General features: G+C 36.6%; 1 protein-coding gene across 1 annotated transcript in view; it reads right to left on the reverse strand.

Annotated features, from left to right (window-relative positions):
- The window catches only part of CPE (carboxypeptidase E), a 56,868-nt gene that overhangs the window by 11,269 nt on the left and 33,075 nt on the right, over positions 1 to 12,524 (reverse strand). The window contains exons 2-5 of the mRNA XM_068187148.1: positions 8,477 to 8,673; positions 6,499 to 6,666; positions 5,453 to 5,570; positions 4,247 to 4,429 (exon numbers count right to left, since the gene is read on the reverse strand). Of these exons, the coding sequence (XP_068043249.1) occupies positions 4,247 to 4,429; positions 5,453 to 5,570; positions 6,499 to 6,666; positions 8,477 to 8,673 (666 nt within the window). The remainder of the gene's footprint in view (positions 1 to 4,246; positions 4,430 to 5,452; positions 5,571 to 6,498; positions 6,667 to 8,476; positions 8,674 to 12,524) is intronic.

Raw genomic sequence — 12,524 nt, forward strand, 5'->3', positions numbered from 1 at the left:
TGCAGGGTGTGCCCCTGGCATCCAGGCATCAGAATTACTTAACTTTGAACTGCAAGCTACAGCACTAAGTTAGCTCAGCTTCTTCACATAGAAAAGACAGTAACCTTTAGCTGGACAGGACGTACTTGAACATGAATGCCTCCTACATTAGTATTTCGTGAAATCCTAAAAAAGCCCTAACAATGCTTCCAAAACTCATAATCCAAGTTAGGAATTAGTTGAGTGCCAAGGGTGATATGAGAGTATCTGAAAATTAAAAAAAGACACTTAAACAATAGCCTAAAAGTACAGCAAAGTACAGCAAAGTAAGCTGCTTTGAAAAACTATTTTTGTAATGACATGAATCTGATTAGACTCAGATGACTCTGTCATGACAGAAAAAGCAGAACAGGCATGTGGCTAGGTAGTCATTTATTACTATCTGTTCTTCTCACTTATGGTTCCAGATAGGTACTCCACACAAAAGGTATATTAAAAAATCATTAAGGGTGTTGAAAAGTTATACAGTCAGCAGCTAAGGAAATGCCAAAAATTAAACTGTTTGTGCAAATTTAGTTTGTCCTTCTTGTGCATGAGTGAAATCATTAATTCCATTCTAACAGAGAGAAGGCCTCCGTTAAAAACAACATGGTTTTTGTGTACAAACTTGTTTCTCCCCAGAGTCTGTTAACTAAAAGAGCCATTCTTGAACAAAGAAGAATGATGTCTTTGCCTCTGCTGTCTCTGAAAAACCTACACGGATCAACTGATTACAGATGACAACTACTACAACAGTAACAGCATCATGGCCTCAGACTTGGCACAAAGGTGCTCTTGGGGGGAATTTTTCTCTGTACCCCTGCTCTACAGAAGGAAGTAACTACCAAACAGTAATGCTGAGAAAAACCTCACAGAAAGTGTAATTAAGAGAGAGAAGAAAAAGTCAAATATTCCTCTACATCATCCACTCTCTCCACCCAAAAAGCCAGAAAGGGGAATTGCCACCTTGCATGAGGTTGGTGAGGAAATCCTGAGGTCAGACAAAAGGGAAGGACAGAACATGAATGCAATGGAGGGTTCCTCCTTGCCAGAACCCTAGATGCTGAGAATTTTAAACTTTCTGTGCTTAAAGGCACAGACTCACAAGAGAATGCTGCATTTGACCTGAGGCTGTAGAGAAGACTTCCAAAAGTGATTTGATAGCACTAGGATTATGAGTGTGTAGATGGTTAGAAGTGTGTAATATAGCAAAGTAGAAAAATCAGAGTTTGAGGTTTTAGAATATAGTAATAAACATGAAGCAAAATACAAGTTTTAGAATGGAAACAAGTTGTTCTTCTTTACCTTCTTCTTTCTTCTTCATAAGTTTAAGTAGTATTTTGTAATTAGACAGAAAAGTCCACATTACAAGCTTATTGTGGTCAGTTATTGGGTTTAAAGGGAAAATAATTTAGGTGTCATTTCTTAATTAGATAGTTTAGTCTTAAAAGACCTTATAACAAAAAATAGTTAACCATTTTGTACCTTACTAATAAAAGACTACAAAACTCACAGCTATGAGGCTGTAACATTATTAAGAAACAATAAACACCTGAGTCTAAACGCAAACTATCGTCTCAAATGCCTTCAATCCCAAACCCAATAAAAGTAGAAAAAAAACCCAGAAAACACACACCTCCTTACTTCCAGTCAGAGACAAGGACTATTACCAGATGTCTCTGCCACAGATGTTCAGCCTTCCAACTGAAAGAATCCAGGTATTCAGAAAGCCACGAAAAGCAACAGTCACGTGAGAGCCATCCATACACCACCCCTGCAGACTGAAGAACCAGTGAAGATGGCTGCTGGCCCACTTGTCTTTTACAGACGGTACAAGGCCCTGAGGATCAATTATATGGGCAAAGAATTGATGTTGCACAACTGGGGCACCATAATAAGCTCTGTAGGGCAACAACACCTATAGTAATTAGTTGGAATGAAAAATCATCCTTTCCTACTGTCAAAGGCATAATATAGGAGATGATCAGCAATAGAGACAGAAAATGGGCAGGAGTGGATCCTGGAGCTGTGTTCACTGCAGAAAGGAATCTTTAGTAGAAGAGTGAGAAAGGAAGGGAAAAGGGGAAACTAGGGGACAAAAGCCCAAAGGAGCCCAAGGGTGCCAAGGTAGAGAAGTACCACCTTTGCTCCAACAGGAGCAGATGCTCCTGTTGGATGGAGACAAGGCCTCCAGAGTTTCTTTTGATATATTCCTAACTCTTGTAAGGATGTACAGTGGAATACTTTCCCTAAAGCAACATAAATGGTTTTTTAACAGTTTATGCTGCTGCTAACTTTGAGTTCATTACCATATGGACAGCAAAAGATCACTGATACTATCAATAATTTAATTGCCACATTTTGGTTTTCAGATGGAACTTTTCATATTAAAACTTCCCAGAAAATTTTCACTTGAACTGAGCAGTGTTTAGTTATATTCCTTAGCACTGGACTTAGAGAGAGCAGAAGTGTTCTCGCTGAATTATATTTGGTTTTTTAAGTCAGCAAACACTACCACAGAGGTTTTGTTCAAAAGTCACAGCTTGCCAGCTGATTGCTACACTTGAAAAAAAATCCCAAACCAATAACAGATTCAATCTGTATGGTCCTAAGTATATTGTTGTCTCTCTATTTTTTATTAGCTGCACCATATTAGGATGATAAATCCTGCTTAGCACTAGTATTCCTGCCTTTTAATGTCTATACAAATATGACAAAAAGAAAGGCCTCACTTAGGGAATTAGCAGTCTAACTTAAAATAAGATCCAAAAAGAGGAAATCAAACTTTCCAAAAAACTTTTTCCAATGGAAAAATGTGTCTTTGCCATATGCTGTTTAATCAGAATCAAAGCATTTCATCAAAACAATGGAAAAACTAGTTTTCATAGCATTTTCTTAAGGAAGAATAAGCTGAAGTTAAATATATCTATATATATATAATAGTTTAACTATTAAACTTTTCAATATTTTGTTTATAATATTTTTTTTCAGCTTTTGCAAACTTCAGTTTTCAAGGGTGTTTTAGTGGTTCCAATTCAAAGTCTGAAAACCCTCACACAAAGAGATATTTTGGGGTTTTAATTACATTCAGAAATGTCAGCATTTTACTTCACACTCAGTCCCTGGTGATCACTGGCTGTGTGAGCACTACTAGTCATTGTTCTGTTTCTAATTTCTTCACAGGAGCTTAAATATTTTCTTCTTGTAGTACTGCCTTTACTGCAAGAGAAGCAGTTAGGCTACCACTTAGGCTTTCTAATGCTTTGAGAGATTCCTATTCACTTCAAGTAAAAATTTAAAATTCTTTCAGAGACTGTAATTGAATATCAAGAGAAAAGCAAAGAATAAAACAGTTATGTCTGTTCAAAGTTATCCAGCATAAATCAACAAAGCCAAAGCACAGGCAAATCACTCTAACACAAGCTGGCTCAGAAATCATCCGCTCAGTTTTAATTCCAAGTTTAGCAGAGGCAGAACATTCTAATATTTAGATATCCCAAAACCTGTTTGGCTCAGTTTACAAAGATGTCAAAATTCTTAATAGAAAGGAATGAAATGTCTCATTTGAATTAAATGTCTCATTTTAGACTACTCTTCTGGACTTCTGGAAAATTAGTCTGGACATGCCCATAGTAGCTCTGTTGCTCCTCTTAGCACAGAAGGCTCTAACAAAGTCTAGGGAAACATCACCTGGGCAGGAATCAGGCACTAACCAAGCCACAGAGTATGGAGAGGCATATGCAAGTATCTTCCTGGCAGGTTTTGTTCCCATTAAAACCCAAGGCCAAACTCCCATTTTCTATAACACCACAAAATCAGGCAACCAGGCTTCCTTGTTTCCTTCAGCTTGGATGCCTTTGTTATTGAGGTTCAAATGAGCCATCAGCAGCCTGCTCTATTAAGAGTTTGTCAGGGGATTTTTCACTATTTTCTTAACCACTTCCACCCCCACAAAAAAACTGTCTTAATATTTCATGATAGCAGAGCTATCACTCGCCCACTGTAGAACTATTAGATTTGCAATGACCTGGAGCCTGAAGAAACACTGTAGAAAAAGCAATAAAAAGGAATATTTTAATAGTTATCACAGTGAGCTTTACCAGATTTTCTAGATATACTGTGGTGAGCGATCAGCCTTTGATTTAGCCTCAAGCAGACCAAAAGCTGTGGATAACATAACTCAAGCTCAGAATAGCCAGTGACACGGACTCCCGTGGGGTGGGCTCACCTCCTGGGACACTGTACCATGCACCACCATTAGTTGTTCCATCCACAAAGCTGCTGTCATCATCATTTTTACGACACGGTGGTCTGTTCGGATCAGACATAGCAGGGTTAAAAGAAGAATAACTGCGAGCCAGGCTTTGAAAAATAGCATCATCAGGGCAGGAGCTGTACTCATGAGCACTGCCTAGGGAGGAAAAAAAATTCCAGGAACAAGGATCATTAAAAGGGCAATCATAGTGACTAGGCTCACAACACAATCACTGCACAGCAGAACTGTGCCTGAAAATACTATGTACACAGGTAAGTGTCCTGCAGCATCACAAGTTAATATAGCATTATCTTTTCAACATTAACATTTTCCCATTACTTCACTAATTGTTGCCCTATCATTAAAGTGGCTAATCACAACAGTCTCAATATTTATGAAAATACTACTTTAAAAGTGCACTGCAAGACCTAAGCTATTCTAGGCTTTAGACTTTTTTTAGAAGAACACACAGCTCAAAAACATAGATTTGTCCCTTAGGAGTTTTATAGTCGGATATTAGATGGATTTGCAATTAAACTGTGATAAAGTCAACTGAAAGAAGGGAATCACAAACAATATAATTTCATGAAACTTCAGCCATGTCTTCATCCCATAGTAGCAGAAAAATACAAACATTGCTGTATAGTTTATGGTTACCTCTATGCCACAATGTGATCCTTTTGATAAGGGACCAATACTGAAAACGGCAACAGTGATAGCTGTTTCTGTCAGCACACTGCTGCTTTCAGAAATTCATTTTTCACAGGTGCAAGAAACCTTAACCTAGACACATCTTTCTCACTTCATTTAAACAGGGTACAAACAGCCCCAGCTAATTTAAGAGCTAAGTTGACTTGATTAATATATCTGAGGGACTATGATTCCCTCAGGCATTACATCATTTTTGTCATGTAAATCTACTGAAACAATCATCTTCAAAACTAGAAAATATGGTCATACAGTGACTAGCTTTAATCACATGATTAGCATGATAAAATAATTCATTACAATGCAATGACTATATATAAGTTTTATATATTTTTTTAATTTTTATATGGTTTTGCAGTGTTTTATGGTTTTCTTTGCAAGGTTTATAAAGTGGACCTTAGCTAGTAGTGAAATAAGTATAGAATTAAATGTCTATCTTCTACTATTTCATGTTAACTTCTATTTACATACCAGTCCGAGTCTCATCATAAGGATAGTTTGCAACAAGGTCTCCTCCATGAAGATTGGCAGAGAGCACAAAGGGAATATCCATAATCCAGTGAATGACACCTTTCGTTTCAGGAGCAAGCTACAACAAAATAGCATTACTAGCAGTTAGAAATTGGTTATCCAATGTAGAAAGATTCAATTAAATATAGTGGGCTTAATTATTACCATATACACTGTGCAAGACAGTTAAGTGAACAGCAATTTTATTCTGGCTTTAGTAAAAATTAAATCTGTCCTTACATTAGATTTATAATTATATTAAGTGGATTAATATAAGTCCAAAACTGGTATCAGCTATCTCAGAATAAGACTACAAAAAAGCATTCTCAATCTTTTACTTCTTCCCATTATGGATAAAAAAGCCTGCCCAATTTTAAACAAAGGAAAACAAAATAATTAAAAATAAATGTGGGTGCAGTCTTTTCTCTGCATGGAAGGTAAAATTAGTTTATTAATATTTTCAACTTGAAGACAGGACACAGCTATTAAGGCCACAGTCCTACAGGACTGCAGTCACAACACTCAATTTTGTAGAACTTCCTCTGGGGGTAAACACAAGAAGATAAAAATCCCTCCAGATATACAGCTGCATATTAAAGGCTTACACTTAACAAAAATGCATGTGTTATATGTGAGAATTGCTATCTGGCTAGCAATATAATTAAGCACAATACACAAGTGAATTTCTGGCAATGGTAAAAATGCAGAATATTTGGAAAACCTACTTAAAATCAAGAGAAAAGGCTATACAAAAAAAAATCAAACTATCTTTTGACTGAGGGATTGTCTAAGGATTAAGATGGATCAAGAGAGTTTACTACAGCAATGCATTTTGAGGAAAAAATTCAAGAAGCATCAGATGGATAAATTTAACAAAATGAACAAAATATTCAGAACAACATGAACAATAAAGACCATACACAGAGCTCTTAGGGGTCACTACTGTTTACTTACATAAAAGGAAAGAGATGGGCATGTCAGTGTTCCAGCATTCAGCCCCTACTTACCTTGGGATTCTGGTCCACCGCTTTTTTCATGTTCTTCAGAAGATGGTTGTTTGGGCCACCTTCTTTCTCATTAACGTAAACTATTCTATCAAGATCGGGAAAATTTCGGTTTAGATCTATCCCTTGGGCATTGCTTCGACCAACAAACCAGTCTTTAAGTTCACCAGGCTAAATGAGGAAAGGGAAAACAAAGAGAGGGGAGATGAGTAGCTTCAGGAGATTGCATATCAAGTTTTATGTTTATTTCCCATGTGCTTCCCATGTGTAAACAAGTATGTTTACTTCCCATGTGGGAGAAAAAACTCTTGAGGCACCAAGAGCGGAAGCAATCACCCCTACTCCTTCCTAGAGCTCTGTGGGGACAAACCCAAACCCTATTTCACAGAGGGTCTTGCAGGTCAGGCTTATTGTCTTACGGCACACTTGGACTAAGGACGAGTAAAATTACCAGCAGAACCAGATTTTTCAATGTCAGTGGTGTCTCCCCCCAAGATTTGGCTTTTCCCCATTGCCTCATGCCCTGACTGTGAATTACAGATTTCATTGTAGCGAGAGTCACAGCACCTGTAGGCTTATCTGGAAGCCAAAGGAATGTTTCAAGTTCCTCTAAATAACTTCAGGGTAAAGAAGGACCTTTATCTTTACTTGAATCTCATTGTGTCTGGCAGCCTTGTTCACTGAAATGGTAGCAATGAGAATTTTTGCAAAATTATTTCTTTAAACTGATTCTCTAAAATAAGTTTTGGATTTCATTAAGGAAATGCCTTCAGAATGCATAGTTTTCCCTAGCTTCTCTCTGTAAGTTTTCAGTATTCTTTAATGTAGGTTAAGTTTGGTTACTGGTTTTAATCTTGGGGTATACTGAATCTACTGTCACACTCTGGGTACAGGATCAAGATATCCTAAATTAGAACAGCAGTACTAAATCGAATCTTATTAAAAATCATAATTAAATTTTAAGGTAACCATATAAAAGCAGGTGTACTTTGGCTAAGAAGCTGAAGTTTCAGGTAATATTATGAACATCTACAGAGATGGAGATTTCAAAGTAGTAAAATGCCACACCAATCTACCAATCTGAGGACAGCTTCTGCTTCACTGCCACGAGAGGGAGATGTACCACCAAATATAAAGAGTCTGTGCATATTTTTAAAGACTTCATGAAAATCACTTTAATAAAGATCTTAATAAGGTTTGACTAATTTAATCATAAACAGGGAACTTGAGAACTTTCAACATTTCAATATTAATTTAAAACATAAATATACCTTGTAAGCAAGGAAATTTTTTTTTGTTTATAACAAAATACACACCAGAATCTGTATAACACAGTTAGTATTTGACTTCCATTTGCTAATTATGCATTATTATATGTTTCTTGACTGAGAAAATGCATACTAAATTTTCTTGACTAATACCTTAATTAAAGTACTTCCTGCATGAAATGAAGAATCAAAGTTTAATATTAATATTAATATTAATATTAATATTAATATTAATATTAATATTAATATTAATATTAATATTAATAAGACGGCTCATAATGCTTGTTGTTTTGGGACCAAGCTCTGGTGAATGTGAATAATTTTTTAAGTGTATTCGCATGGGAATATCCTTAAAGAAAACAAACTTTCACTTTTCTAGAACATTTGAAACATCATTTATTACTAGTTTAGGAAGTTACGTCTTTAAGAAGCAGTTTAATCAGTGAACTTAGTGAAAGAATATGCATGAAACATAAACATAATTATATTTTAAAATCACAGGAGAGAAGGCTACTTGTTGAAAAGTTAAGCATAAAATCCTCCTTGCTAAACATAACAAGCCTACTGTACTATTAGGAAATACTTTGGTTTTGTTGTTCCATTCAACAATTGCCACCAGGACTCCATGTATCGGTAAAATTTTTAGTCCAAGAGCCATTATGATAAAGCTGATAGACACTGATAGCTATTCTTATACACACAGCCTTACAAACCTGGGATGCTGCCTTCTCAAAGCCATCTGGGTTCAAAGATGGCATGATATGGATACGTGTGCTATGGATCAAGTTGATAATAGTATCATTTCCTTTCTGGTATTCATTACACAAATATTGCGCCAAGAAGATGAGTAACTCTCTTCCAACAGCTTCATTGCCATGCATATTCCCAACATATTTAAATTCTGGCTCTCCTGCAAGAAAAAGGAAGAACATGTCTTAGAACAACATATAAAAATCACCCATGGACCGGATCACACAGCACACCTGAGATGTGGGTATGACTATTACTACAACAGGCCATGGTATCCCCAGGAAGCTTCAAACCTCCTTCAGAAAAAGGGGTTTAGGGCTTTTTCTAAACTCTGGCTTAACAAATGCTAATTAATATTCAGCTGTTTGCCAAAGGCAGAGTGAGAACAGAGGACAGCACAGTGTGCCAAAATAAATGCTAAGCACCGAATTAACATTACTACTGTCAAGATCTAATGCAGTTGATGCATCAATACCACAAAAGTGTGTCTTGATTACGTAGTTTTAAAATATACAAACTGACACTAACAGAGCTTCTTATCTTAACTCTTCTCTCCAAGATTAGGTTAAGCTTATTCTACTACACATCCATTAAACTGCAATTCTTTCATGAAAGCAAGGGCAGTGAACAGCTGCTGATCACAGCGATCTGAAAAATCTTACACAGAAGGTGCTTTGGATATTCAGCTCAGACTTTATGGGTCAAGTGCAACAGCCTAACTCATAAAATCAACAATTTCCATTTAACATGGAAATAGAATTAACTATATGCTTAAATATTCCATATATATAATCTGTATTTCATGCTTATGTGTATATCTAATGTAAATTTTATACATATTACATAATCATACAATACACATATTAAATGTGCAATATATATTCAATAGATATTCTCTACTGCCTATATAAATATATAAAATACATGCATTATATTTTATACATTATAAAATGTATTAAAAATATATACATATATTTTTATATGTATAAAAAAGCCATCCAATATTCCCAAATGCTAAATAGTCTCATTCTTATGACCACGGACTTTAAAACCACACAACATATGCCTTATGGAGCAGTGAAGGATTTGCCTTTTAAAAGACTACATTTTGGGCTCTCATACTAGAGAGGTTTTAGTGTACATGTAAATAACTAAACGAGATCAAGAGGGATGTCCTGGAACTAAAATGCTATTTTCTATGCTGAAGCTCATTTTCCCTTATGCTTTTCATTTTAAAATATAGTTCTGTTTTAACTGCTTTAATCAAACATTCTATTAATTATAGGCTCTGGATAGTCTTCAACTACACTTTGTGATAGCCTTTAGCACTATTAAAGGGGCAAATTCAAGCCAGGAAAAATGTTACACAAACAAGACCTAAGTAATTGCTAATCAAGCATGCAGCCATATCTACTTACAATCCTTCAGTCTGTGCTTGTTAACCTTAATCCAGTGATAAGATGCTAGCACACACAGTGCTATTAATACCATGGCTTCCTTTCCTTCCAGCTAAGTTGGTTTTATAAATATGGATTCATCTCTGAAATGTTTTGCTAGACAGATTTAAACGTTTCCTAATTTGAGTGAAAGTTTCACTTTATCTGACAGACAGAATGCCCTTACTGTGACTGAACCCCTCCATTTCCTCTTTTGGCATTGAGATCCTATTTACTGTTTCATTCTATCTGCTAATACCAGGGAATGGAAGAGGTTTAATCAACAAGAGTAATCAGACCATGCATTCAACCTGATCCCATGAAAACAGATGGATACTGCATAATGAAATATGCAGCACTGCACATCACATGTACTCAGAATACTCACACACGTACACTGGCATGTTACTTACGGGGAAAATGTTTCACAAGCTAACAGGCAAAATTGTTACTCCTGTAAATAGGAACACAGCTGCATTTTGCACCTGTGCTTTTCCCTAGGACATACCTAAGGAAGACTGAAGGAGAAATATTTTCTTCTGATTCCCAGACCTGTGCATTAATCCTCCACCTTTCTCACCCACTTGAATTTTACAGGCCTGGTTCAAATGAGTAAAGAGAAACATATATTTCCCATAAGGTATTACTTGGCCTTGCCCCCAAGCAATCGTTAACAGTGTTTAGAAGGGATCATGGAAACAGTCACACAGGGTCCACAGTGAGCCAAGAGTACAGCTTTGTATCTTCAGTAGTATTGACCCATCCCAAATAAACGAGGAAGAGGTACCAAGCCACTGGAAATATAGCAAGTGTTTCCTATGAAAAGTGATTAAAAACGTCAGCCCCATCTTCCTTAGGTCAAATATACCGATCATTATGTCACGGAGGGCTTGATCAGGAGAACAATACTTCTCAACACCACAAACAAGGGAGTGATTTTCAGTGAAAGGAAACAATGACAGTTTCTGGAGTGATAGAGAAAAATTACACAACTCATAACACAAAATGTGAAACCAGTATTCAAAGAATTCTCTTAGCACTCAGGTGTCAGCACAACTCCTAAGTTTTGCTAGCAAATCAAGAGTTAAAGATTAGTTAAAGTATCTAAAAGCAAATGGAAGAAGAATGAAAAGGAAAAGATAACAGAAAGCTGAATAACAGCCCTGCGTCAAAATGTAAATTCTGTATTTATGTTTTATCTCCCTTGGACATTTTCTTATCCCTGTCTCTGAAGCAAAGAAACCCATCTCCTATCCATCCTCTGGCTGCAGAGAACAAGGATGCCTAGTCCACACTTGTCCACACCTCTGTCAGCTCCCAGCCCTACCACTTTCTTAATTCCAGGCACAGCAACCTAAGAAATACTGGGTTTCTTCTTAATATAAGTACTGAATGTCATATTGTATCCAAAAATCTTACAAAAACTCATTAATTTCATCAGTGCAATGCAGCCAGTATTCCACGCCCGCTAGTGCTCTGGAAAGAACCACCTGCTGCTGCTACTGCTCCTCCATTGCATGGGCTAACAGAGACCTCAAAAGCCAAGGGTGCCAGCAATCAGGTCATTCAACCTTAGCACTTCATGCTTTCCCTGGTCTAGTCATGGAATATGTCCTGCTACATCATTTCCACAAGTTCCAGCCTTCTCTGGAAAGCAGCCCAGCCCTTGGAGAGAACAGCCTCTGGGTCACCTATTGCCCGCACACTACTTAGCTAGAGGAAGAGCTGCTCTTCCCATTAATCCTTCATGAGCCATTTAATGCAGATCTTAATCACCCTTTGTTAGGTTCCATAACTGCAATTGCCTCACAGAATTTAAATTTTTTTTTAATTAAAAGACTCTGTAAGTGTCAATTTGATGAAGAACTTTTAAACAGTGTCTTCAAAACAGTAGAAAAACTTCTCTTCCATTGCAGAACTGGAAGTGCCTTTAAAGAGGAAAAAGCTTAAAGAAATAATAACTGCCTTTTCTCATTTATTTGACCCCCACAGAAAAAAAGTAAGATTGTTTTCACGGATTCCCAGGGTCTAAGATAAAATAAACACAAAGGAACATTTACACTGTCTGAATATTTTAAATTCTTCTTTCATGAATTTTATTAATTTTCTGACAATATATCTTGACAAACCATAGCCTGTCATTCACAGTAGCAAAAGTATGTCTTGCAAACCATATATGGCATTTATAAATGCTTACATCCTATTTCAGCTCAGATACAGAGGAATAAGTGAATTATAACACAAGAAATGAAATGCAGCAATCAAGTTTGTAAATATCTTGGTAATTCTGGTGAAACCTAAGCCTTCACATCATTATGGCTCTTAGAAGGCTTTTACATCCCCCTTAGAGTATGTGTGGTACATTCATTACAACCTGATGAACGACTGAGGCAAAAAGTATTTTAAAATGTCGTGTTTTTCAGGTGCCTGGCAAACATTGTGAATGTCACTATTAGCTTCTGCAGTTACTGTCAGCAAAGGTCTTCCACATTTTCCTAGGAATAGCTTGTACATCATTAATGCTAGACAGGTCATCCAGTTAACAGTGACTAACCACTGCCATTTTCAGGTCAGG

The sequence above is a fragment of the Anomalospiza imberbis genome, chromosome 4 (assembly GCF_031753505.1).
Source record: "Anomalospiza imberbis isolate Cuckoo-Finch-1a 21T00152 chromosome 4, ASM3175350v1, whole genome shotgun sequence".
NCBI classification, from domain to species: Eukaryota; Metazoa; Chordata; class Aves; order Passeriformes; family Viduidae; genus Anomalospiza; species Anomalospiza imberbis.